Source organism: Carcharodon carcharias, chromosome 20 (genome assembly GCF_017639515.1).
Source record: "Carcharodon carcharias isolate sCarCar2 chromosome 20, sCarCar2.pri, whole genome shotgun sequence".
Classification (NCBI taxonomy): Eukaryota; Metazoa; Chordata; class Chondrichthyes; order Lamniformes; family Lamnidae; genus Carcharodon; species Carcharodon carcharias.
The window spans coordinates 65,376,365-65,403,448 of NC_054486.1; the positions used below are offsets into that span (position 1 = coordinate 65,376,365).

General features: G+C 41.5%; 1 protein-coding gene across 3 annotated transcripts in view; it reads left to right on the plus strand.

Annotated features, from left to right (window-relative positions):
• txndc16 (thioredoxin domain containing 16) overlaps nt 1-19,376 on the plus strand; it is a 134,097-nt gene extending 114,721 nt beyond the window's left edge. For 2 of the 3 annotated variants that reach the window (XM_041215252.1, XM_041215250.1), the window contains 4 exons: nt 2,960-3,098; nt 7,811-7,974; nt 11,534-11,724; nt 18,976-19,376. In XM_041215252.1, coding sequence (XP_041071186.1) covers nt 2,960-3,098; nt 7,811-7,974; nt 11,534-11,724; nt 18,976-19,256 — 775 coding nt within the window. In that variant the 3' untranslated portion in view covers nt 19,257-19,376. The remainder of the gene's footprint in view (nt 1-2,959; nt 3,099-7,810; nt 7,975-11,533; nt 11,725-18,975) is intronic. The other variant, XM_041215251.1, reaches the window with a different exon arrangement.
• Nucleotides 19,377-27,084: the final 7,708 nt, after the last annotated feature.

Here is a 27,084-nt window from a genome sequence, read left to right on the forward strand (position 1 = left end):
TTATGCACATGAGTTTGAGGTTAAACTTGAACCATAACTTTAATTTTGGAAAATTACTGCAATTTTGAGTACAATTTGCATCCGGATTACCAATTGTACCCAAAGTGGAAACTGTTTAGAATATGGAGCCAAAATTCATAGATCTGAACCAGTTTTCGATGGAGTAAAGAAAGTTGAGATGGCATAAACCAAATATTTACAATTATGAAGGGCATGGTTAAATGTACATGAAAGTCAGTTTCAATAAACTTGAACCATGATTGCATAACTAGATGAAATGATTGTAAGATTAAAAAGCTTCAAGTAAAACTAGAAAATATGTTTTCCCCAGTTAGTTGATCTGTGACTTCAGCAAAAGTAGTTAGCGCTGTGTGAATAATTTAAAAAAAAAACTGGATAAATAACTGTCCAAGAATAATATAGGTGTCTAAAGGATAAGAGTAAAGATAGGTTATAACATTCGCTATGGCACACATTGGGCAGAATTTTGCCCTTGGTGGGTGTGTGGGCCCCACCGGCTCGGCAGTGGGTGGACAGCCAACCCCCGCCACCGTAATGGGTCTGCTGCCATTTTGAGTGGGCGGGCCAATTAAGGCTTTCCCAGCGGCATCCCTGACAGGAAGCGCTATGCGCTGGGGTGGAGGGATTTCCCACCTGTCAAAGTGTGCTCCTTCGCGCATGCGCGCAAAGGAGTGCACTGCTCCCTGAGGCAAAGTCCTGTCTCAGGGAGTTTCGTGACAGGTAAGTCTAAAAATAGATAAATATTGAAATTATTAACATGTCCCCCTCATGTGACAATGTCACACGAGATGGGGCATGTTAATAATAAATACATAAAATTTATTAAGTGTTTAAAAAACGGACATAAAACTTCATCCTGCCAGTGGATGAAGTTTCATGAATAATCTGGAGGCTGCTGGAGCTCCTGGCCTGCCCGCCAGCCTTAAGGTTGGATGGGCAGGTCTTTAATTATCCTAATGAGCCTGTCAATGGCCTCAATTGGCCATTGATAGGTTGGCAGGTGGACAGCCGATTTCACCTTCCTAAAAATTTAAAGGGACCGGAATGATGTCAGGGATTCCTCTCGACGTCATACCGCATCGTTTTCCCCTTGGCAAGCGGGCCCCGCCCCCAAATCGCCAAGGGGAAAATCCTGCCCATTGATTCCTGTACTGACTAGCAGGACTGCATCTGCTCATGTTTTGTTGTTTGGTTTTGAGGGGCAGGGAGAAATTTCACTGAGTTTAACTTGTTGGGGCTTGTTTCATTGGTCGATTATCTTTTCCAGGAAATTGAGTGAGTTGGATAGAGCCAACTTTTATGTTTCTTGGAGGGACTAAGCTTTAGGGGCCAAATTTTCTCTTTTTATCTTGCTTTCTTTTGATTGATTGCGAGGAACAAGCTAACATAGAGGGTTGGAAGAGACTATTTCAGTCCATCTGCCTGATTCAAAAGTTTGATGAAACCGGCATTGGAAAAGAATGTTACGGGAAGCTTTTAATATATGAAAAACTTTTAACAATAGATCTTACGATATTTATAATGATCAAAGTCATTGTTTGTGGCATTTGATTGTCCTTTGAGGAGACTGGGCTATATTCTCTAGAGCTCAGAAGATTGAGATAAAAGCAAAATACTGCGGATGCTGGAAATCTGAAACAAAAACAGAAAATGCTAGTAAAACCCAGCAGGTCTGGCAGCATCTGTGGGGAGATAAACAGAGTTAATGTTTCGAGTCCATATGACACTTTTTCTGGAGAATGAGAAGTGATCTAATTGATGCATACAAAATTCTTACAAGGCTCAATGGGGTGGATACAGAAAGGATGGTTCCCCTGGCTGGGGGCTTCTGGAAACAGGGCGCACAGTCTCAGAATAGGACTTAAATTTAGCACTGAGATGAGGAAGAATTTCTTCACTCAGAGGGCGGTGAATCTTTGGAATTCTCCCCAAAGGGCTGTGGAGGCTCAATCATTGAATATATTCAAGACAGAGATTGATGGATTTCCAAATATTAAATATATCAAGGGATTGGGGATAGTGCAACAAAATGGCAGATGAACAGCCCATGATCTAATTAAATGGTGGAGCAGGCTCAAGGGGCTGAATGGCCTACCCCTGCTCCTATTTGCTATGTCAGTTTGTGTTTTTATTACAGAAAATATTATGAGAACATTTATGAGAAATTTTGAGTTTGAGTACTATGATTAATCCAAATTAGCATGAAACTGTATAACACTATCCTTGATTACCACATAATTTGTTTAACTATGCAGTCAATTTCATCTCTTGCCCACTTTCATAGATGTAGGAAATATTGTGAGGAAAGTATTGCAGATAGACAGGAGGTAGCTTGAAAGAAATGGAAATTTGGGGGCATGTGGCTTAATAGTGTTAGGAAGGGAGAAGAGGACAGTTGAACACTGGGCAATGGTGACCCTCAGGATGTCATTGGAGGGGAATTCAATGAAAGTCATGCTTTTCAATGTGAAGGGGACATGGTTAGATATCCTCTTGTGGAGATAGTCACTGCCTAGCACATATGCACTTCTCACAAATCAGCCCAAGCCTGAATTTTGCCCTTATCTTCTGCAAATGGGCATGGACTGTTTCATTATGGTAAGTTAATAGGGTCTGCAAACTCCACAAGGAATGTTTTTTTGGATTCTGTCCAAACAGTATCATAAAACATATCTTTACTCTGTAGCTTATAGTAACATTTCCTCTCCGGTTGTATGATTCCTGCAATACGTGTACAAATTCTTTTAAAAAATTGTGTTGTATAAATGTGCCTGTTGCTGATAAATACAAACTGGAATGGGAATTCTTTCAGAAATATTCTATTTTGTTTTATTTTTAAGCTAAAATAGGAAAAGTTTTTTTAAAAATGTGTTACATGTGTTTAACAAAGTGGTTCTTTGTTTTAATCCATCATGTCAAATGTTGCATTTTCATTCAGTTCTCAAAAGTTTGGTGCGGCTTTACCAGCTCTGGTATTTGTTAGGAATGAAGAATCTCACATAGAAGGTATTCACCTTGATAGCTTGAGCACAGAAGACATTGTATCTGCAGTCAAGAGTGCCATGTTGGAAAAGTTGGTAAGTATTTTTAATGCTAATTGCTAGCATTTAAACAGATTCACATCACTTCTGATATTCTCAATACTAATGTTTTAAATATTTGCGCAATGTACATTTATATTCACATTATATATTGTGATGTGAGTGAAACATTAATTCTTGATTGTAATTTAAATTTATCATTAAATTGAAATGTATTTTGGCTGGGTTGGTAAATTCTCGGTTTTGAGTCATAAAGTTGTGGAGCAAGGATAAAAATAAAATCATTTAATGCCTCAGGATAGCTTTGTAATCAGTGGTTTATAATCACTGTGTTGTGCAGTCATTGTTTTGTAGGGAAAGACAACATCCATTGTGTACACAAGTCTCCACAAACAACAAATGAGCATATAACATGATAAGTTGTTCTGGTTTTGGGTTAGTGAGGAATGTTTGCTGAGGCACCAAGAGAATTCCAGCCCTTCCCTGAAATAATGCTATGTGAACCTGTATATCTCCTTGAGCCCTCAGACTGGGCCTCAGTTCAACAGTTCAACTGAGAAAAGGCTTTGTCAGCAATACAGCACTGCCCAAGTGTCAGTCTTGTTTTTATATTACGCTCACCCCTGAGTCTGAAGATTGTGGGTTCGAACCACGCTCCAGCACTTGAGTGCATAATCTAGCCTGACTCCTCTGCGCAGTACTGAGTCTTTGTGAATTTTTAGGTTGCAAGGAGCTTAAGCTGTAATGGAGTAGAGCTCCTAAGACACTTTCATTGTTATCTACTGTGGATTATGTCATTGCTTATGTGTCTATCTCAGTGCATAAAATGTAGGAACATTAGCAGTAATTATGACTTTAGAAATCCCTCGTTCTTAGGTTGTAACAGCTGGCTTTCACTGTGTTAATAAACTAAAGCAGAGCACTTTGAGACAGGATTTCATAGAGGGCATAGAAAGCTAATGATGAGATCAGGAGTGTTTATAGGAGCTTAGTCTCCAGTTAGAGACGTGCAGGCTGGCTTGTATTATCTGTAACTGTATGTGCGGTATTATGATGCCACCTTCTATACATGTGAGTGGACAGCATTCGGATGCCATACAGATCATTAACGTAGTGGCCAAACCGAAGACGGACCTTGGGTGTCCATCATCTGAAGGTGGGTGTTCCCTCTTGATCGAGGATACTCAACAGCAAACAGACCACATTGCTCCTTCACATGTAGAATAAAAGGGACATACCGAATAGAAATCACTGTAATATGTTTGTCTTGTATAAAATGTACATTTTGAGTAGCATTGAATTAAATTGTGAATATTGGATCAGACATTGGAATGTTATGGAACAAATAACTGAAAAGTACAGGTGTACTGGAGGGTCTATCACAGATCATAGTGTTTGTGCCTCATTGCTTCCTGATTTTGTTGAATAATATGGGGCATATTATTCATTGTGCAGAGAGGTCAAGATTTGATGTTTTTTATATTTACTATTATCTCCAGCTGTCTGTGCTGATCATCTTCATAACCTTCATTTGGTTCCAGCAACATCTGTGGTACATGCCTTTCCACTTTCCAATGTTCTGTAGCACATTCACAGCAGGCAATTGAAATCTTCCTAAATGTTTGGAGGCATATTATAAAGATCGATTCAAACTACAAACCATTATTTCAGGATCTGTTTTTTTGGCAGCGATAGGGTTGTCAACTCTGGGTTGACATATTCCAAGAGATTTCATCATGTTGTAGTTAAGGACCAGTAACTTTTGCTGTAGAAAAAAATTTGAATTTCCAGGCATTTACTAAGAGAATAAAGCCACAAGATTCCATGGTGTTAAACAAACCGAAGAAATTTCATTATACAAGAGTCAACAAAGCAAACAGTCAAAACTTGGCCTATCTTATACTCTTAACATCCAGAATTAACGTGAGGTAAACATGAATTAACAGTCAAACTATGGATGAACATGCACATTAAATGGCAGACACAACAAAGACAGATCCCACAAACTTACTCTGCAACCCACTCTGACATCAATGATCATTGTGAACCACAAAAATCTTTTAAACTCTGTCTTCCCCACGAGGAATTTCATCTACTTTCTTTTGAGGATCCGGCCTCTGATTTCCCTCAATATCAGCTCCAGTTCAGACTGCCTGAACAGCTGCTTGCCTCCCAGTTTTTCAGTCTCTTCTCCCAAGATTGTGTTCCACTGGATTCACAAGGCTGCACACCAGCATCTAATTACTGGCACGGTTGCAGTCTCTAGCTGCTATGAGCAGAACACCACTACTCATGGGCTTTCCTTTGCCCCCAGCTTTGCAGAGCAGGCAGCTTCAGTTCAGTTCCACTGAGCTGCCAACTGCTCCTAGGCTTCTTCAAGCTTCAAATCTCTCCAGCTGCATTGAGTAACTACTTCTCCTGGCCTTCTCTGAGCTCCAGATGCAGGGAGCCAACAACAGCACTTGAGCTGTATGGAGCTAGTAATCTTCTGCTCTGGACTCTGGACTAAAAACTCTTCACAGAGCTCACTTTTTGCATCACCAAAAAACCAGATCACTGGTCACTCTTTTTGTGACCTGGCCCCACACAGGCTGCAGCAGGTATGGAGCTGCAGTTGCAATGCATCTGGGTCATTAACATGACAGGGAGATGGAGCAGTGACTGTGGAGAGGATAGACTCTGCATGATGCCGCCTGCTAGCTTGGAGCCAGACTCCTCCATGCTCTTTGACAGTGAAAGGAGGCTGTCCAGCAGGCCAGCCATTGCATCTCAGTTGCACCCTCCTTTATGTCATCCCATCGAGGTCCTTATCTGAGTGCCCTGTAGCAGAACTCATCTGCGACTTCATCCTTTAACGAGCTGGCATATGAACTACATTTCCCTCTGGCCTGGCTGCAATCCACTTGTGCCCAGTGACTCACCACATGCTGATCCCAACTCTGTTAAGCTCCAAGGTACTTGCATTGTCACTATCTGAGCTGGTGGTTGCAAATATCAGATCAAGTAAAGGGCCTCTTCATCTGCTCCTCCAGGGTGTGCTGTGGCTGGGATGGAGCAGTTCTTCGGTGTCTGAGAGCAGCAACTCAGAAGGAGAAGGTTAGAGTGAGGGAAAAGGGATGGGGTGGGAAGCCAGAGGTCTATGCCGCAACAGCAGCTCATCATACCAGATAGGATGAGCTGAGAGTTCAGAAGGGGCATAAGACAGGATTATACTATTACCTTCAATGTTTTTAATGATGCCGGACAGTGCTTACTCTGTCACAACCAGCCTTGTTGTGGAGAACCATTGCCTCCTCAAGGGATGTAGGCATTCTTGTCCTCCACCAATTCTGTTCTGCTCCCTTCTATTGTGGACTCCTTTGTCCTGCAAGAAAGAGGACAGAATGTCATTGACTGTGTTGCACTCTTGTTTTGGTGATCGCTGAATAGGTGGAGGTACGTGGAAGCAGTGGGAGTTTTGTGTGAGACTGGAATTACTGGAACGTATGTGAGGGTGGGGTGGAGTAATTGCACGTTAGGTGTGAGTTCTGAGTACCAGGGACTGCTGATGGGTGAGTGATGGGGGTGGTAGTGCATTAAGCAGTGTGAGAGGTTGGTGGTGTGGAGGGTAGGGGATGTCATGTGAAGGTGCATTCACTGATCAGCTGTGATGGCTTGCAGGCAAACTGAGTTGTTTGAACCCTGCTGGTTTCTGCACTTTCCAGAAACAACGCTTCATTGTTGATTTGTGAGGATGATGGCATCAGGGCTAAAGAAAATCATATGAAAACTCATGTCATCCTGAGGCAGCAACTGGGAGAGGCTGAGAGCATGTGAGAGTGGAGAAAGAGAAACTGGGGGAGAGAGGGAGAATAACAAACTGGGAAGAAAGGGAGAGGGAGACACAAACTACAGGGTAAGAGACGCACACAAACTGGGAGGAAGAGGGAAGCACAAATACAGGGAGAAAGAGAGAACCCAAACATGAGGAATAAATAGGACATTTTGGATTGGCAGGCTAAAAAGGCAGTGCAAGGATCAATACTTGGGCCTCAGCCTTTTACAATCTATATTAATGACTTAGGTGAAGAGATTGAGTGTAAAGTATCCAAGTTTGCTGACCATACAAAGTACCTGTTTGCAACCTTTTATGTGGTTGACCACACCATCCTCCTCCAATGCTTCTCCAGTGCGAGCCAACTAGGTGGGATTGCACTTGCCTGGCTCCATTCTTATTTATTGAATCATTGTCAGAGTATCACTTACGATGTCTTCTCTTCCTGTTCCCGCACCATTAGCTCTGGTTTTACTGGGTGGAGCATCTATAGTGAATGCTGCTTCTAGGAGGCAGTTAAAGTAGAATCAGAGTCCTGTGTAAGTCATCCAGCAGAAGGCCCAGGAAAAATGGCAGTTAAGTGGGCAAAGGGAATTAACTCCAGCACCTTTGTTTTAACCCTGCTATTGCTCTGTTTCTGCTCAGTGGAGGGATTTAAATGTATCTCATTGAATGTGTAATAAATGTACACATTTTGTTAGGTTTCTCATTTGTGCTCAGATGTTACCTTTAAATTTGAATATATGGAATATATCTTATTATTGCAAATGGAAAACCAATTTGAAAACTTAAGAGGTAAAATAATTTCAAGTCATAGACTGTGTGCAGTATTGTACCTCTGAATTGCTTTTTGAGTATCTATTCTAAGTGTCACAATTTCTTGGCAACTGAATAAACTAACATGTTCTTTATACTTCCTGTTTTATAACCTTAGCCTGAAATCACAGTGGAAAACTTCCCTTCATACTTCCAACCTTTGAAACCATTACTCATTCTGTTTATTGATAATGATGACACCAAGACTTTGAAAGCTAGAGAAGAGCTTGCAGAATTTACCAAGTTAAGCGTGCAGATGTACACTACGTGCTGGATCGACCTGTGAGTCTCAACTTCTTTAGCAGTAATCTACCACAATCGGCGTGTTCACTGATGTTGATAAGATGTTAAGTTTTTTTTATGATACTGAAAAAAAATTCTGCAAAAAAAGTTGACTGATATGTGCATGGTTACTATATCATGACAGGAGGAGCTGGATCTTCATCTTCCCAGTGGAACTGCAAATCGGGTTGTGAAATGCTAAAATGAGTTGTTTTTTTGTTGGAAAAACAATTTTCCTCTGCCTTCCCAATCCTATATCATTTTCATATGGCCTTTCCCTGGGTTGAGAAGGCCTTGAGTGCAAAACATACACATACCTCTTCTGAGGTCGAGTGTCCCCATTGTGAGTACCACAGGAAAATTGTCTTTCTTCCTGCACACTATTTTTGTGTGCTGGTGCAGGTTTTGGAATCCCTAAAAATTACACACCTCCTTGGAGAATTTGTGACCACTGGGGGAAGCCTGCTAAGGAGTCGACAACATTCTGAAAGGTAAATGTACAATGCTTTCATACCTTCACATGTCACTATTAAATGCTTTACTGTCATGCAGCATGTTTTTAAAGCAGTGATTCAACATAGGGCTTTGTCCTGCAAAGGTAATTTGACCATTATATTGACCACATTGTGGAAATGTTGACATGCATTACTGTACTTCTTCCATTGGAGGAAGTCCCATAATACATTTAAAAATGTGGGAAAATGTGTTGGTAAACCCCTTGTCATGTTTAGCACTGGGATTTAAATGTAGAGACTGTTTTTAAAAAAAAAAGCATCCACTGCTTTTGAAAGATAAAATAAAATCCAAGCAATCCTGCTTCCTCCTTTGATCAACAGATAATCTGCTTTGAAATGTGGAAAACACCACCCGTTCTTTCAATTTCAGGCTTTGGAGTTCGGAAGCTAATATTTAGGTTGCTGTGGTGATTGTGAATGTTTGTCTGAGTTCCAAAAGCTAATGGATTGTTAACACAGTTGTTCAAGGGAATGACCGACAGTTTTATGAGGTTGTAAAGATATACTCTACCTTTGATGTGGTTTGAGTACATGGCTGTTTATTTACACAATTTAATGGCCATTTAAAGGGTTAACTTTTTTTTCAATTAAGCTTTTTTTACAGCATCAATGGCACTGTGTTTGAATGGGAGTTTTATTAGATTGTCATATGTTTAATTTTTTTCACCTGTATTTAAGAAAATTCTCATTGCTTTGCATGGCTCCTAAGGACTGTCTATAATGGATAAGTGGCAATGGAGGATACATGGGCATGGAGGCAACATGAGGAATCTGAGGAGGCATGGTGGGGCTTTGGGATCTGATGGGGCATGAAGTGACATGGAGGATCTGAGGGGATATGGGGCATCTGATGGGGTATGGAGTAGCATAGGGATGGGTGGAGGGTGAGATTTAGGGAACCTTTAAATGATGTTGGGAGCCAGGCTGCTGTCTTTGAGAGTCTGCCTTGTAATCAGCACGCCTCTGCACTGACACTCCTCCCACATTTCCATTGCGGCTCTCAAAATGCATTATAAACCAAAACCTTTTGAGAAAAGACGAAAATCCTGGGCAAAGCGACATTTGGATTGGATGTGCGTTTTGGAAGGCTGAAAAAGTGCGCAGGTCGGGTTTTCATGAGCCCACATGAAAACCTGAGCCAAGAGGTAGAATGTTGGTATCTGCTGTGACTAGTTTTGAAAGTGTTTTCCTTAACTGACAGAGCACTTTATACTGTCAATCCAGATTAGTGTAATCCTGCCTGAAAGACAAATTTTTAACTGACCTATAGAGGTACAGGTTCAACATTGCAATAGGCCAAAAAGGCAAACTGAAAGATGTATGATTTAATCAAAATGCAATTTTAGGCTATTGTACACTATATACCGTGTAGCCAATACAAACAGTGTGTGGAGGCACACATCACCACTTGTAGCCTTTAAGAACTTTTCACATCAGCATTGGCCACACTGTAGTTTGTTCCACTGCATGAAAAGCCATTTCTCCAACATTGTACTGTACCATGATTTCAGACTGTTGCAATTTCTCTCACTTGAGGAGTTAACATGACATATCCCAAAACAATATTATCCAACTCAACGCCTCCATTGGTGGCAATATTAATCCACTGAGGCATATCCTTTTTTCTAGATTTAGATTGACAGGAATTTTTGAGTTTTCTTTGGAATATTTCTTAATTTATTTCTTTTAAATTTGAATATAAAGTTCAGAGGCAATTATTGTGAAAATGGGTTCAAGAGAAAATATTATTTGATTTAATCCTTGATGAAATCCAAATTGAATTCTGTGAATGATTGTTCTGGAAAAATATTGTCACATGGAAATATATTTTTAAAAATGTTAATGAGTGAGCAGCATAAATGAGAATATTTTACTTGATATCATAGCTTCATATCATAGTTCAGTCAGGAAAAGCAGAGGCTTCTTTCAAGCCTAGGATTTCCAGGCAGGCTTTTTTTTAACTCTTAATGCTCCTTCACTGTATCATCTGTAGTTCTCTTTTACCAGTTGTAGCATGAACCTCCACTACAAGAAACAAAATTGTTGAGTTTTGTCATTTTTGTAAAAGTTTGCCAAGCACTGAACAGCTTTTCTGATGCATTTTAAAAATTTTATATACTTGCTTTTCATTGGATGCAACACTTTTCTAAGCAGCTGATGACTTAAATCAGAGTATCAGAGATGGAACCTATTATCAGATGGGTTTTGTTGAACTAGATTTCAGTTCAGATGTTTCATAATTGAACCTGAGTCATTTACAACAAAAAAGGCAGATAACAAATAAGGTAATATTGCTACATTAAATTACAAACGTTGTTACCAAGTGCTCCAGTCACGGTGACATTGTTACTTGTTAAATGAAGTTGCTATACAGAGTGCTTATAGTACAAACTGATCACCTTCATTTACCTTGATAAGATCATCTATAACAATGTTAAACACATACTTTTCAGATCTATCTACTGACTGTGAAGCTGCCTTGCCCATTGTCAAGTATGATCTGTCCAGGAAATATTTAATAAAGTAGTAGATGAAAATAAAAATGTGCTCAAAACAATTTATTTCTAATCTGACTGAAAATAAAAAAAAACATTGGCTTATACTTAAACAAGAGAAAATCCTTAGAAATTCACTAAATTTATTCTGGAATCAATTCATCTAATTTTCTGCAACCTGGCTGACATCCTTTTGAATCGTTACACCATTGATTGTCATATTGCATTTTTTTTTCTTTCTGACTTTATTTGGTAGAAAGTTTACCAGTTAAAATTTTGAACTAAGAGCTAATGAATTTGATTTGTTATTTGACTTACCCAGAACTTACTGAAATGTAACTCTCCTTACATCACATTTCCTTTCCATTCCTGAAGTATCATTTTAAAAAATCTTTTCAGCTGTCAGGTAAATGAAAAGTAGTGGTTTCTTTTAAATGTGCAGCACACATTGTTCCATTTTAATAACATAACATAAAACTAATTCTTTTCTAGTACTGTTGTTCAGTTATTTTATTGAGAATAACTTTTTCCTATGTTTAATCCACTAAGACGAAATACACCTGTCGGAAAAGAGATTCTTCAAGTATATTTGAACTACCTCCCACAACTGCCAGCACTTATTTTAGTGCAACTCAGTTCTAGTGGCCAGGTGTTTGCATTTCCGGAAGGGCAACTTATATCAAGAATGGGTGTGCTACATTGGTTAAAGAAGGTGCAGACAGGACAGGAGGATCCCAAAAGTAAGTAAAGTTAATGTTTCCCAATAGCTAAATGTAAACAGCTGTGTCTGCAGTCTGTCTTTCCAATATAGGCATAATGGTTACCAGATGGATGAAAATTGACGGACCTTCCAGTTCACTTCAGCCGTATTTTTGGTGAGAAAGCCAGGTGTGAGGCCAGGACGTGAGTATACTGGGCATTGCAAATCCTTGCCAGTTTCTATGGAGCCCAAAGCCTTCCCAACCTGAACCAAGGCCACCTGCTTTAGAGGGCTTTTGGCTGGAGGGCCACTCCCAAGCCAGAAGTTCCCTCATTCACAGCCTGGGAATCCACTGAAAGTTGGCACGCCCAGAAAAAGAGACAGACATACCATCCTCCTTGTAAGTGGGGCCCACTCTATGGGTCAGGCCTATCTGGACCTATAAAGATTTCAAACATTCTTGAATTTGTTTTTGCCCTGTTATAAAGGTGGAGGGCTTGGGGGGGGTGGGGGGGGGTTTGGTGGTGGCGCTAGTGCTGCTGGTGGGGTACAAGCATGGAACAATTACAGAATAGGAGGCATAGGACCATAACTTTGGATGACATTGGATTATATTTGTAAATGAAATCATAATTCATAATTTGTTTTAATGTTAATTTGCTAATGCTGTATTAACGATGCTTAAACTGATTGCAATTGAAGTAGAAGAAAAAGTTAATTGTTGGAAAATCGATTGAATGATGTATTCAAAAAAGGCAGTTAAGTTGAAGCCTAGTACTTTCAACCGTATTGTGTTAAAACATTATGAATTATTCTTTCCTTTACAGTTTGCTTCTTTCACATGTACATCCAAAGTTATTAAAGTTGAAATGTTATAATTTTTATAAAGTTGAAAGGATTTTATAAACACCCTGTAGATCCCTCCAGCAGCAGCCCTATGCTAGGGTTCCTTACATCCGCTACCTGATAGGCATCCAAGATACATTCGTGGTGGCACACACAGATGTCTGGCATTCATATTATATTTGGAGAATCTCTTTCAACACCCCATACTCTGGCCGGGTTAGGATCAGAGGTTCCTAGTGGGTGTATCTCAGCACCCACACCAGGTGCTGCCTGGCAGATTTTCAGGGCCCAGCTATTTTAGTTTGTAATCGGGACTTGCTGATATAGCCACAATTATTGTCCATCCCTTGTTGTCTAAGAATGTGGTGATGGCACCCCAAGAATGGTGGTAAGTCAAAACTTCAAGTATGTTGATCCCGTGGCACTGAACAAATGCCAATATATGTTCAAATCAGGATGCAGGATAACAGGAACATTTCTTAGTTGTAATATATATAATAGTACTTAAGGAAGTGGCCCTAGAAATAGCGGATGCACTGGTGGTCATCTTCCAAGATTCTATAGACTCTGGAACAGTTCCTACAGATTGGAGGGTAGCTAATGTAACCCCACTATTTAAAAAGGGAGGCAGAGAGAAAACAGGGAATTATAGACCAGTCAGCCTGACGTCGATTGTGGGGAAAATTCTAGAGCCCATTGTAAAAGATTTAATAGCTGAGTATGTGGAAAACAGTGGCAGAATTGGACAGAGTCAGCATGGATTTACAAAAGGGAAATCATGCTTGACAAATCTACTGGAATTTTCAAGGATGTAACTAGTAAAGTTGATGAGGGGGAGCCAGTGGATGTGGTTTATTTGGACTTTCAAAAGGCTTTCAACAAAGTCCCACATAAGAGATTGGCATGTAAAATTAAAGTGCATGGGATTGGGGGTACTATTGAGATGGATAGAAAACTAGTTGGCAGACAGGAAACAAAGAGTAGGAATAAACGGGTCTTTTTCTGAATGGCAGGCAGTGATTAGTAGGGTACCACAAGGATCGGTGCTGGGACCCCAGTTATTCACAATATACATTAATGATTTAGATGAGGGAATTAAATGTAATATCTCCAAATTTGCAGATGGCACAAAGCTGGGTGGGAGGATGAGCTGTGAGGAGGATGCAGAGATGCTTCAGTGTGATTTGGACAAGCTGAGTGAGTGGGCAAATGTATGGCAGATGCAGTATAATGTGGATAAACGTGAGGTTATCCATTTTGGTAGCAAAAACAGGAAAGCAGATTATTATCTGAATGGCTATAAATTGAGAGAGGGACAAGACCTGGATGTCCTTGTACATCAGTTGCTGAAGGTAAGCATGCAGGTGCAGCAGGCGGTAAAGAAGGCAAATGGTATGTTGGTCTTCATAGCCAGAGGTTTTGAGTACAGAAACAGGGATGTCTTGCTGCAATTGTACAGGGCCTTGGTGAGACCACACCTGGAATATTGTGTGCAGTTTTGGTCTCCTTATCTGAGGAAGGATGTGCTTGCTATAGAGGGAGTGCAGCGAAGGTTAACCCGACTGATTCCTGGGATAGCGGGACTGACATATGAGGAGAGGTTGAGCCGATTAGGATTATATTCGCTGGAGTTCAGAAGAATGAGGGGGGATCTCATAGAAACCTATAAAATTCTAACAGGACTAGACAGGGTAGATGCAGGAAGGATGTTCCCGATGGTGGGAGAGTCCAGAACCAGGGGTCACAGTCTGAGGATATGGGATAGACCATTTAGGACTGAGATGAGGAGAAATTCCTTCACCCAGAGAGTGGTGAGCCTGTGGAATTCGCTACCATAGAAAGTAGTTGAGCCCAAAACACTGTATGTTTTCAAGAAGGAGTTAGATATAGCTCTTGGGGTGAAAGGGATCAAAGGGTATGGGGAGAAAGCGGGAGCAGGCTATTGAGTTGGATGATCAGCCATGATCATAATGAATGGTGGAGCAGGCTCAAAGGGCCGAATGGCCTACTCCTGCTCCTAGTTTCTATATAATTGGATACTTTGCTTAATTTTTTTGCTGGAAGGTCTGTTTGTTCAAAATTTGTATTTTTACCATATGTTTTGTATTTGTTGCTCATTTTTCACACTAGTTATTATATGTCTTTGGAGGCAATGCCCACTATATGTGGAATTTATTTTGATGTTTGTTTCTTTGACTCATGTTGTGCAACTGATGCTGAACTTCACTTTAAGGCCTTTGTAGTTTTGTAACACTGGCAAGTTCAATAGATCAATTTGGACATTTTACAGTAAATTTCACAATATCAAATGGTAATAATAGAAAGCTGAACAAAAAGGAACTCAGATTAACATCACATCCCAAAGTGCATTACAAGCAATAAATACAGTTGTCAAATATTCTCAAAACAGCAAGGCCCTGCAGCCAACAGATGAATAATCAGATCATCTGTTTGTGCTGTTGATTGAGTGAGGAATTTTGCCCAAGGATACCTTGCTTTTTCCCAAATAATGTCATGGGATCTATTGTATTCACTAAAATAGACAGGTGTTGGTTTAATGTCTCAGGTGAGAGATGGCACCTCCGGTGATGCCATACTCCCTTAGTGCTACGCTGTAATATTAGCCTAAATTATGTGCTCAAGTCTTCTGGGTCGTGAAGCCACGACCTGTTAATCAGAAGTGAGAGCACAACCAACTGAGCCAACCTGCCAAGTTTACATTAAAAATAAAATATAGCTTAAAAAATGGTCTGTCCTGGCAAAAAATAGGTGAAACAATTTTGACTCAATATTGCAACTCAATAGTTAACAATTCTATCCCAAATTCATGAATGACATTAGCAGATCATTTAGTTGTAGGGTCCCCGAGTAGAATATCTGGAATTTCACATTAGTATTAAGCCACATGTATTCTTTCATATCTTTAAAACTACTGGTGCTTGAGTCGTGAGAAACCACTAGCAACTAATAGACTCGTTACGTTACATGATTTGTATTGAAGCTAGGTAGTTTTGACTTGGCCTCAAAGTAGTCGTTCAATGGAATTCAGCAACATGCACTTACTTCTCAGAGCTTCTGGAAATTTATTGACCTCATTGGTTACTAACTCGTTTGCCCATTCCAATACTTCAACCATATGGTATTTAATTCATAAGTTCAACAGACAAATTCAAATACATCTGGTATAGAAACCTCAAAGATGAATGATTGGAGGCCAACTGGAGGGGAATTGGAATATTTCAATGTTGAAGTAACCAACATATGGATGAAGATTTCAACAGCAAATGGCCTGAAGCATGGTAGATATGAGTATTATTAAGAGGTGGAAATAGGCAGACTTGGTGATTGAGAGATAATGGGTTGGGGCAAGATGTCTCACAACCTCATCTTCTTAGATTCACTAGCCTGTGGTAGATGCAGGCCTGAATTTTCAAGCAGATGGAAAGCCCCTCCAGCTGCATGAAACTGTTGGAAGAGGCCCAAATCCAGAAGCCCAGCCCCTGAACCTGGCCTCCGCTATTTTTGCAGAGGGTGGGGAATGAGTGTGGATTCTAAAAAACACATTCCTGGATCATGGAGGTAGCTGCCCATATAAACCAGAAGCTGCCTCCACTCAAGATACCCTTTTGGATATGGTCCCAGGACAGTTCTGGGAGAGGAAAGGCACCCTTTGAGATAGGTCAGGTACTCTTTGGGATTGATAAAATCAGACATGATTGTGCATAAAAACTAAATAAACTCATTGGATCTGTCAAATTGTCAAAGCTGTCAACTGTCAAGTGCTCAAAGAACTGTCAAAGCTGTTAACTGTCAGAACTCACCTGAATTGTCAAAACTCATTGGAACTGTAAAAGCTGTCAAGGAATTTAACTCTGCTGGGTTTTAAATTTTTTTAAAAGTGTGGAATCTTTAAAAAAAAAAAATCAGCGCTTGATATGTTTGTTGACATATGCATGAGGACTACCATTAAACAATTTGTGCTGCAGGACTCATTTTACAATCTAATATATTAAAGTGGGGTGCCAATAAAGTGAGCAGTTTAATTGACAGCTCCAAGTGGTTATGGAATAGAAATGTTTGTTTTCATAAGAAATTAGATGAAAGAATATCAATGTATAGATTTTTTTATCAATGAGTGTTTTTTAAAAAATAGTGAAGTCTTTAGGTTAAACACACAACTTTATTTTATGTCAGCATGGCTCCTGAGTTTGCCCATGGTGGAATACTAGGTGAGTTGGCATGGAGGGGTTAAGGGCAAAGGGTAGTGAGTGGGGGGCATGGGTTGGCATGAGTTGGCACAAAGGTTGTAAAGGGCTATCAGAATGAGTAGGGCAAGGGTTGACATCAGGGTTCTGAGTGACCACACTTAGGTAAGGGTAGGTAAAGGGGCATAGGGTGGAATAGGCTATTAGGGGGCACAAAGATGGCTAGAGGGTCATGGGGTGGCATGGGGGTATGAGGAATCATGGGAGTGGGTGGAATGAGATGGCATGGGTTGGCATGGATGGGCCGTGGGGAGCCTGTGAGGGGTGGGGGTTGGAGGGCTGTATTTTGCTTTGTTCATTTTTTAAATTAATTCAACAAAGTGCCGGAGCACAGAGGCAGGCTTTCTGCCCAGCCCACCTCCACACTTGGCAGCCCCTGCACTTGTTGCAGGGGCAGAGGGCCCGACTTCTAATCCAGCCTGACCTTTCAGAACAAAAGTTCGAACTTCTGGGCCTCTTTGTCCTGGGTCAGTTTGGTGGAGCCAGGAAACGTTCTGTCTGCGCTCCCGACCCAGAAAGCTAGTCTCAGTCATGGTAACCGTGAAACCATTGTCAATTGTCGTAAAAACCCATTTGGTTCATTCATGTCCTTCAGGGAAGGAAATCTGCCGTCCTTACCTGGTCTGGCCTCCATGTGACTCCAGATCCATAGCGATGTGGTTGACTCTTAACTGCCCTCTGAAATGGTGTGGCAAGCCACTCAGTTCAAGGGCAATTAGGGATGGGCAACAAATGCTGGCCTTGCCAGCAGCCCCCACGTCCCATTAAAGAAATTTAAAAAAAAACCCAGCCACTATCTGCAGCCTTGCCAGGGTTTCCCACATCCTGAGAATAAATAAATAAAACCTTTAACTCTGCTTTGAGACTTCAAGTAACAAGAATGATCTTGCAGATACTAGTCCAGCTTGATTTTACAATAAACCTTGTGGTTTTGGAATAAAACTCTTTGAACAGTTAGAAAGGTATTTTTATTACTTCTGATGTTTTTCACTACAAACTGTGCGCTCATTCTGGAGCTTGTTCTATGAAATATTTTTCATTGGAATTCTCAACTTCTGCAGCGTAGTCTGAAATTAGGTGAAGGATATGGTTTCATTACCATCACCATTATAATCCATTGCAGTGTCCTAAGGGCAAAACCAGGAATAATAAGAGAATGAATCAACATTTGGAATTTTGATAACCATGTATGCTGAGTCAAATTCAGAATCTGAAATGGTTCAAATTTGGTCAAATAAGGTAGAGGAGCCATTCAGCCACTGCTTAACTTACTGAGAACAATGACAAGACAGGGAGGAAGCTGCACAGTTATACCTCTTGCAGCCGATAGAAATTTTGATAAAATAAATAAATTATTCCTGCGGAAAAAGCAAAAAGCTGACTCTTTTGATGTTGGCATGCATATTTGGACTTCGGTAAGGAACTGGTTGCATTTTCACTGACATGGTAGAGGTCCTGCATGGGGTACCTGCAAGGATCAGTGTTAGACCTGTTGTTCTTCTTATTTAGCAATATCTGATTGAAAGCATCAGGAAAGTGAGCTGCAGGTTTGTGGAAAACGCACAGATTTGTGCAGGTGTCAAGATTTTAGACAAACAGTAGATTTGAAGTGGATCCAAATGCAGTGTGGGAGTGGGCCCTTATTTGCCAGATATCTTTTAATAATAGTAAATGTGGGCTACACTTAGGTTTGAGTAGGTTGAAGCGTGTAAATTTGAGTGTTCAAGACTGCTGAATGGGGTTATACCTTCATTGAAGGTCCATGACAATGCCCTAAGGTTATTGTGAAAGTGAGTAGATGAACATGTAAAACTAGGAATACTACTCTTTCTTTGTATTGTGCTTTGGTCAAACTTTATCTAGAACATTGTGTCCTGTTTTGGCCCTTTCGCATGGTGGGGTATTATAGGCCTTGGAAGATGGGTGTCAGGTATTAAGTTCCCACCATGTTTTATAATTATTATTCTCCTATAAAGTCCTGAACTGAATGCAGCAAGTTTGCTTTGTGGCATTCCTTTATTTTGTTGCAAAGATCACATTTCAGGGTCAGAAGAAAATAAGTTGTGCTACATATGGAAGACAACAGCTTCAAATATATGATTATTGACAGTATCCAGTTTGTCTCTGCACATGTTTCAAATGTCAAGTGCTGACAAATGTTTATGAACTTGCTTTCACAGATCTCCTGCAAGGTAGAGAGTGGACACCCCCGCAAGCTACTTATGACTTTCTGGCAATCATGGATATTGTGCGTCCTGGATTTGCAAAGCAGAGGATACCCAATTCTGCCAAACAAGAAAATCTCTATGAGGAGGAGGAAAATGAGACCGAATATTTGAGTGAGAGTAATGTGGAAGAGGATCAGAGTGAACCAGCTGCAGAGTTTGAAAAAGTGCAAGGGACTTCTACACCCTCAAATAAAGAGAAGAAGATACAACATGAGTTTCATAATGAGTTATGATCAGAAACCAGAGTTCAGTAAGTGAATAACTCCAGAGAGTAAAAGCAAAACATTGCGGATGCTGGAAATCTGAAACAAACGGAAAGTGCTGGAAAAGCTCAGCAGGTCTAACAGCATCTGCGGAGAGAAAAAAAAGAGTTAATGTTTCGAGTCCTTATGACTCTCGAGTCATATGCACTCGAAACGTTAACTCTTTTTTCTTCTCTCCTCAGATGCTGTCAGATGTGCTGAGCTTTTCCAGCATTTTCAGTTTTTGTAACTCGAGAGTGTTGTCCAGCTATACTGATTTTAGCAGCTGAGTTGTTAACAACTGAACTTGCATCTGGAAGGTGCAAATTACTGACAGATGCTGATTGCACAACAGAAACTGAGTACTTGTGAGTTAATCCTGTGATGCAGCTTAATATTTTCTGCATAAATCAGGCAAAAAAACAACCAGCCAGTTTCCATAGGAAATAAAGTAAATTTCTGGATATCAAAGGATTCAGTCATTCTTTTGTAGAATATGTATGCATTTTCTTACTTGGTTTAAAATTAGAAATTAATTGGGTATGGATGGAATGTTCCCAGAATTCCATTAAGTGTGGTAGCGGGCAGGTAAAATGGAGCCCTAGCTGCTGACGAAAATGATTGGTTTTCACGCCGTATTGTCCCAAGCCCGCCTAATTATTTATTCACTCCCGCAAAACATGCTGTTTCCATGGCGAATGGGCTCTCATTCAATCTCTCGCCATCACCCAGCTGTTGCATCACACTGCCATCTTTAAAATGCAGCCGCCAGCAAAGCACTTATCGCCACCAGCTCACCACCGCTGCCTGGATGACATGGCCAGCAAAGGAAAAGAGACTGCAGCCCCCTGCTTCAATGCCTCGAGCGACTGCGGGATGTTGTGGAGGCCTGCCAGGGTGTGCTGTAACCCCACTCTGGCCGCAGGATGGACAGCAAAGTCACCAACCTGGCTTGGGAGGCAGTGGCAGTGGTGGTCAGCACAAAAGCCCTGCAGAGGAGGATGCCACCCAGTGCCACAAAAGGATGAATGATCTCCTCCGTTCTGCCTGGGTAAAGTTATTTTTTTTATCACTCCTAACTCTCTCACTCTCAAACCCACCACACATCCACAGGGCCCTCACTCACTGCCAGTGCAAGGCACATCAGCGTTTACTCTTTCACATACACCATCATTGTCCTCATCCCATCCATGAGACCACTCATCAGCCACATAGGCCAGGCATACTTATCATCCGGCCCGGCAGGCATCCTGACACACTCTCCCCATCTCTATGCATGCAGGACAGACTGGCACACAACTGAAGGGAAAGGTCACAGACAGGTGGAGAGATGCCGGAGATCAAAGTTCTGACAGAGTTCAAAAACAGAGCCATCCAGCTGGCTGGCGATGACCGGGACTGGTCCTGTGCTGACGGTGAGGCTGGTGCTACTGTGCCAAGTGAGGATCAAACAGTGCAACATCCATCAGACAACCAGTGATGTGTCCTCTTTCACAGGCCACTGCCATGCACTAATTATCTCACCTTGCTTTCGCAGGCACATCTAGGAAACAGCCGACAGTGTCCATGATCCAGGGCCTCCAATCAAGCTCTGAAGAGGAATCTGAAGGCACCCTCCCTGAAGACCTGTCATAGCACTCACCCACACCCTCCACCAGTGCAGAGACACAGACCTTGGTGGGACCTAGCTTTAGAGTAGCCCCAGGATCACTATCTGGTGAGTGCATCACACTGTCTGATCCACAGCAGGCGGCGGCAGGGACTTCCCAGGTCTCCAACACTCAGAGGATTGCTGGAGGCCAGAGGCTGAGTCCGAATCAGTTGACAAGCATCTGGACTCGTCATGTCCCAGTTACTGGAGCTGCAAAGGCAAGCTAGGGAACATCAGGAAGGGATGTCCACTGCACTCCTTAGATTGCAAGGCACAATGGAGGAGTCAGTCCGTCTTCAGGCTGAGGTGATAGCGCCAGCATTGCAACGCACTGAGGTCAACACTGGCAGGATGGGGGTTGGTGATTCGATCCCATCCCCACTCCATACTCCCCACCCCCTCACCACAGACTCACCCTTGCTGATACGAAGCCTCCATGCAAGCTGCCATTCTCCTGCTCCCCTCCCTTAAGTCATAGAGTTAAACAAGGAAAACTGATGACGTTATACAAAACAGCAAAACATCATCTTTAAGCAAACGTGAACCAGGTGCCATGAGATCCTTTTGCACCGCTGACTTTATCTGGAAGATGGGACATCACTTAAAAAGGTTTTGCACTAATGATTATTTATTGCAAGCAAATGTATTACAAGTATAAGCCTAGCATAGGCTAACGTGAGGTTTGACACGCCACTGACTTTATCTCTGCATCTTAACCCACTATTGGGAAATCAAGATTTCACATCCTGTCTAATTAAATCACCATGTGCCACGTTTCCCACTTTAAAATTTCCTCCCTTTTTTTCTACCTTGTTTTGACCTGATATATTTCAATTACACTGAATACAGTATTCTACTTCAAAGCAAATGGAGAAAAACACAGGAAATATGTTTCATGAAAATTCCATGGATTTCACCAAATGCTGGATATTAGAAGATAGCTTATTGTCCAGTACAGGAAATGAAGTCACATTGATTATATTTGCCCATATTTTTCAAAAGTTCAGAAAAAACTGAATTTTTATTATAATTCATAACATATTGAAATTGGCGAAATGTGTAGTTTTGAAATGGCTGATACTACAAATGTAATTTATTAACAATATAAATGTAATATTATCTATAATGTATCAGTAAGTATAGACAGTAACAAGCAATTAATCATGGCAGAGTTTGCAATGAATCATTGCACATTTGATGTGAATATCATGATTCATTTACTCGGTATAAATGTCAAAATTGATTAATCCAGTCATGGACTTATTTATGTAGAATCACATGATAAAGATGATGAATATTTAATGTTCAGGCCATGCATGTAATTTGTAACATTGCAAATTAGATGCATGTGTCATGAAGAGAAACGCAGCATATTATAGAAAGGAATTTTCATGGACCAGATCATTGTTTCAACCCCGACTGCTCTTTTAAGGGCAAATTCCCAATAATTACAAGGGTATGGTCAAGAGGGCCTTTTCTTTGGACTAGCGAAATATGGTGAGTGCTGGAAAGATTGGCGGCAACAGCAGATGTAATGATTTAATGGCTTGAAGTTGAGTTCTGCTCCAAACAAGATATTGAGGTTGCTCGCCCTCGGGTTCTGCCAGAATGAATAGCTGGGAAAAGGAGAATGCATGTGGTGACTGATTGAATTAGTAAGTCATATCATTGCTGAATTGGAGAAAGTTCAACACCATCCATGACTTTTTCTCACGCAGGGAGATAACAGTGTAGCGCTAGTCATGGCAGAGAAGTAAAGCTGGGTGTCATCAGCATACAGATGAAACAGGTAATGTCACAAAGAAGCAACATGTATGGGAAGGAGAAGGGGGCTAATAATAGATTATTGGTATTAGTCATGGGTGATCGTTTAGGATGGAAAAGGATGAAAAAAATAGATGAAAGCCATTGCAGCAGATATGATGGCTATGTTGAGATAGTTATGAATTGAATTGTGTTCGGAAGATGTCATGAAGATGGACAATGGAAAAAAGCCAGTGGATGAAAATGAAATGGTTAACTGGGTCAAAGCCCATGGAGTGACTATTGAGTGATAATGTACCACTGTTGCAATTGCATTGAATGTCATTAGTGACTTTTGCCTGTACAACTTTGTTCCTGTGAGTAGGATAGGAACCAAACTTAAAGGATTCAAAAGCAAGGCACTGATGCTCACCTGAGACCCTTTGAAAAGAAGGTGAAGTTAAAAATGATGTTCATTGTCGAGTACAGAACAGGTAATAGGTTATTAAGCCAGCAGATGACGGCAGTTTTGAATGAAAGGGAGGAGAGGGAGCAGTTGATATGTTGATCAAAATTGAACTGAGGAGAGGTAGCTGAATGATCAGAATCAAAGTTGGGAGATTAGAATAAGGGTTTAATGACAATGAATCTCATGAGGGCTAAGTGGAGCACAAAGAAGACTTTACAGACTTATGGGGCAGGATTTTACATCCCGCAGGCGGGCGCGTGCCCCACCCGATTGGGCGTAAAATAGCGTAAAATTAGTACTATGAGATTTTTATTATGAGAGGTAAAGTCCAAAGGCATAGTGAAACAATGGGAATTTGCATTCAAAGGGGAAAATATATATAAAGAAGCGAAGGTGGTGTGTAAGGGTAGGCATTTTAAGATCTAACAAGTGTGAAATGCCTTCAACATCTAAGCTTCCAGCTACTGTCTTCAAAGATCTGAAGTTAAGAAAACTCACTTTGACTTGGATTGTTCAGGGTATCCTGTTTCTCACACTTAACTTCTAAATCCCTAATTACACTTTTATTATCATAGTAGTAATTTGTAGATCTATGTATGTATTTAAAATCATTTCTTCTCTTAATAAAGGTTTAATTTAGTTTGTAAGAAATCTGTAAGACTTGGTGGTCTTATTACTATTGAATTCAAGACATACATCTCAAAATTTACACAAATTGCAAAACAGTTGTGGCAGTTGCTTCAAGTTTCCCTTTGGGATTTGAGCAGCTCAGCGTTTACCATTGGCTGTGCCATAACAATTACAGCAAGACATAGGCCTGAATTTTATGGTGCAGGGGCAGGCACATGATACTTCCAATGCACTGAAAATAGATTGTGATGACATCGGGAGAGGGTCCCAACATCATCACACCGCATCATGATATTTTGGGAGACAGACATGCCTGAAAGTCAGCAGTCCACCCACAACAATTAATGGGGCAATTGAACTGATTAAAGAGGCAATTTTAAGCAGCCTGTGTAGTTTTGATTCTCTGGATTGTTTTCTAAACCATTTTGTTCAAAATGTTTTGGGATAAGGAGACTTCTGTCTTTAAAGACCCATAAACAGCCTGGCCATAACATCAGTCAGTCTGCACTTTAGCAATCCAATTGCTTAAATATGGGAATTGTTATGTTAGGTGGAAAGTCTTCTTCAGATGAAGAGAGGATAAAAAGAGAGAGAAGGCCAGCTGGATGGAGACAGCATCAACGTGTCCACTCACTAGAGCAAGCAGCACAGCCTGAAGCGGTTAAAGGTCAACGAGGCTTGCAAAGGAGAAGGGACCAGCAAAAGCACCATTACCCCCCGGGCAGCATATGCCAAATAAGATCTACATATCTGGACGTGACGGAGGTGCAGTGCAGAATAAGGATCCGCCTTCTTCTGGGGGACAGTAACTTCCATCTGCTAAAATGGGGAGAGAATTCAGAAATCTGGAGCGCAAAGGGACTTGGGAGTCCTAGTCCAGGATTCTCTTAAGGTTAACTTGCAGGTTGAGTCGGTAGTTAGAAAGGCAAATGCAATGTTGGCATTTATTCCGAAAGGACTGGAATATAAAAGCAGGGATGTGCTGCTGAGGCTTTATAAGGCTCTGGTCAGACCACATTTAGAATATTGTGAACAATTTTGGGGCCCGTATCTCAGGAAGGATGTGCTGGCCCTGGAGAGGGTCCAGAGGAGGTTCACGAGAACGATCCCAGGAATGAAAGGCTTAACATATGAGGAACATTTGAGGACTCTCGATGGAGTTTAGAAGGATGAGGGGGGATCTGATCGAAACTTATAAAATACTGAAAGGCCTGGATAGAGTGGATGTGGGGAAGATGTTTCCATTAGTAGGGGAGACTAGGACCGAGGGCACATGTTCAGAGTAAAAGGAAGACCTTTTAGAACAGAGATGAGGAAAAACTTCTTTAACCTGAGAGTGGTGAATCTATGGAATTCATTGCCACAGAAGGCTGTGGAGGCCAGGTCATTGAGTGTATTTAAGACAGAGATAGATAGGTTTTTGATTGGTAAGGGGATCAAAGGTCACGGGGAGAAGGCGGGAGAATGGGGTTGAAAAACTTATCAGCCATGATTGAATGGCGGAGCAGACTCGATGGGCCGAATGGCCTAGTTTCTACTCCTCTGTCTTATGGTCTTATGATAGGCCCTGAGATTGCATCCAACTGTGTTGGGGGCATCATATTCCTACAGCACTGAAAGTGACTGTTGTCCTAAATCTTTATGCTTCAGGTTCATTCCAGGATCCTGCAGGGGGTCTCTAGCGTGTCACAGTCCGCAGCACATCACTGCATAAAACTTGTCACGGATGCAATTTTCAGGAGGGCAAGTATCTTTATACGTTTCAAAACAGATGAGGATAGTCAGGCAGAGCATGCAAGAGGATTTGCAGCTATTGCTGGCTTCCCAAAAATTCAGGATGCCATTGATTGCACCCATGTGCCGATCGAAGCACCTGTCAGAGAACCGGGGGCCTTTGTGAATCGTGAAGGGTACTGCTCACTCAACAGCCACTAGTGGGTGATCACCAACAGCAGATCCTTCAGGTTTGTGCAAGGTAGCCTGGGAGTTGCCCTGAATCTTATATTTTCTGTTGGTCCAAGGCTTTGCAAACGCCCCTGCTTGCTTGGATGGCTGGCTGCTGGGGGGGTTTACTGAAAATATGGCTAATGGCATTTATAAGACATCCTCGAACCCTACTGAAGACAGATGCTATGCCACCATGAGGGCCATATTCGAGGGGATGATTAGGCTGCTCAAAATAAGGTTCTATTGCCTAAACCAGTCTGAGAGATCGCTTCAATATGCACCGGATCACATGCCACTGATTGTGCTATGCTCTGCACAATCTGGCTCTTTTCTGGGGAGATCAGATGGAGGAGGTAGACTGGGACGGCAGCCTTAGACGAATGACAAGTCAAATTCAGACCGAGGATGAACCTGGATAGCCAAGGGCCATGTTGAAGAACCAGCAGGGAAGAAGCTTTTGGGAGCCAGGGAGACCAAGGATCATTCAGAGCAGCTTCCAATGTCCTCATTCCATATAATTTAAAAGTTGCTGTTACATTATTGCTCAGACTACATGAGCCCCTCTTGATACCCTCATGGACTTGCACCTCCACAGAAAAATAATAATGCTCAATTACTTTTTGGGATTGAGCTACAGGTCTCCAATCTTCATGCCACTTATAGCACAAGGACAACATGTAATAATTTAATAAGGTGATGTAGAACAACAGAACACAAGTTACACAACTAAATATGTCACCCTTCTGTGTTTAGTGTGATATCTTAAACCTTTTATGAGTGCTTTATCTTGGTGCTCCCCTGACCCCAGCAGCTGCTTTGGAGGCAGGCAGCTGTCTCAGTTGTCCTGTTGGCCTGGATGAACTTGGCAGTTATCCACTGGCTGTCAGAGACTGTGGGAGAGCCCTGCATAGTGGTGGGACACTCCTCAGTCATCACAGAATCTTGAGACAATACCGTCACTGGCAGAGGGGTGGGGAAGTTACTGTCATCATCAGGAGCGCCCTGAGAGGAGCCCCCAGATGCAGATGGCTGCTGCTCATCTGCCAACATGAAGTTTGCTTGTACCTCCCTCCTCACCATTGTTGTACAAGAACTAACAGAAACACAAAGTGCCTCATCAATTTCTCACACTGGTAATCCCCTGCTGAGGTCACTGCCAGTGTGTGGGTTTGCAGATCTGAACACAAACCCAGAAACCATTGACTGAGCTGCTAGAACTGGTTTTCCATGAGACTCGTCAATCTCTCAATGGAGGATGCAGAATGTTCAGAAAGGAGGGTAATTGCAGCACTCAGGCCCCACATGGACTCCTCCATTGTATCGACCAGGGCATGCAAATCCTCTGGAAGCTCCTCCAGATCTCTACATACTTCCTGCTA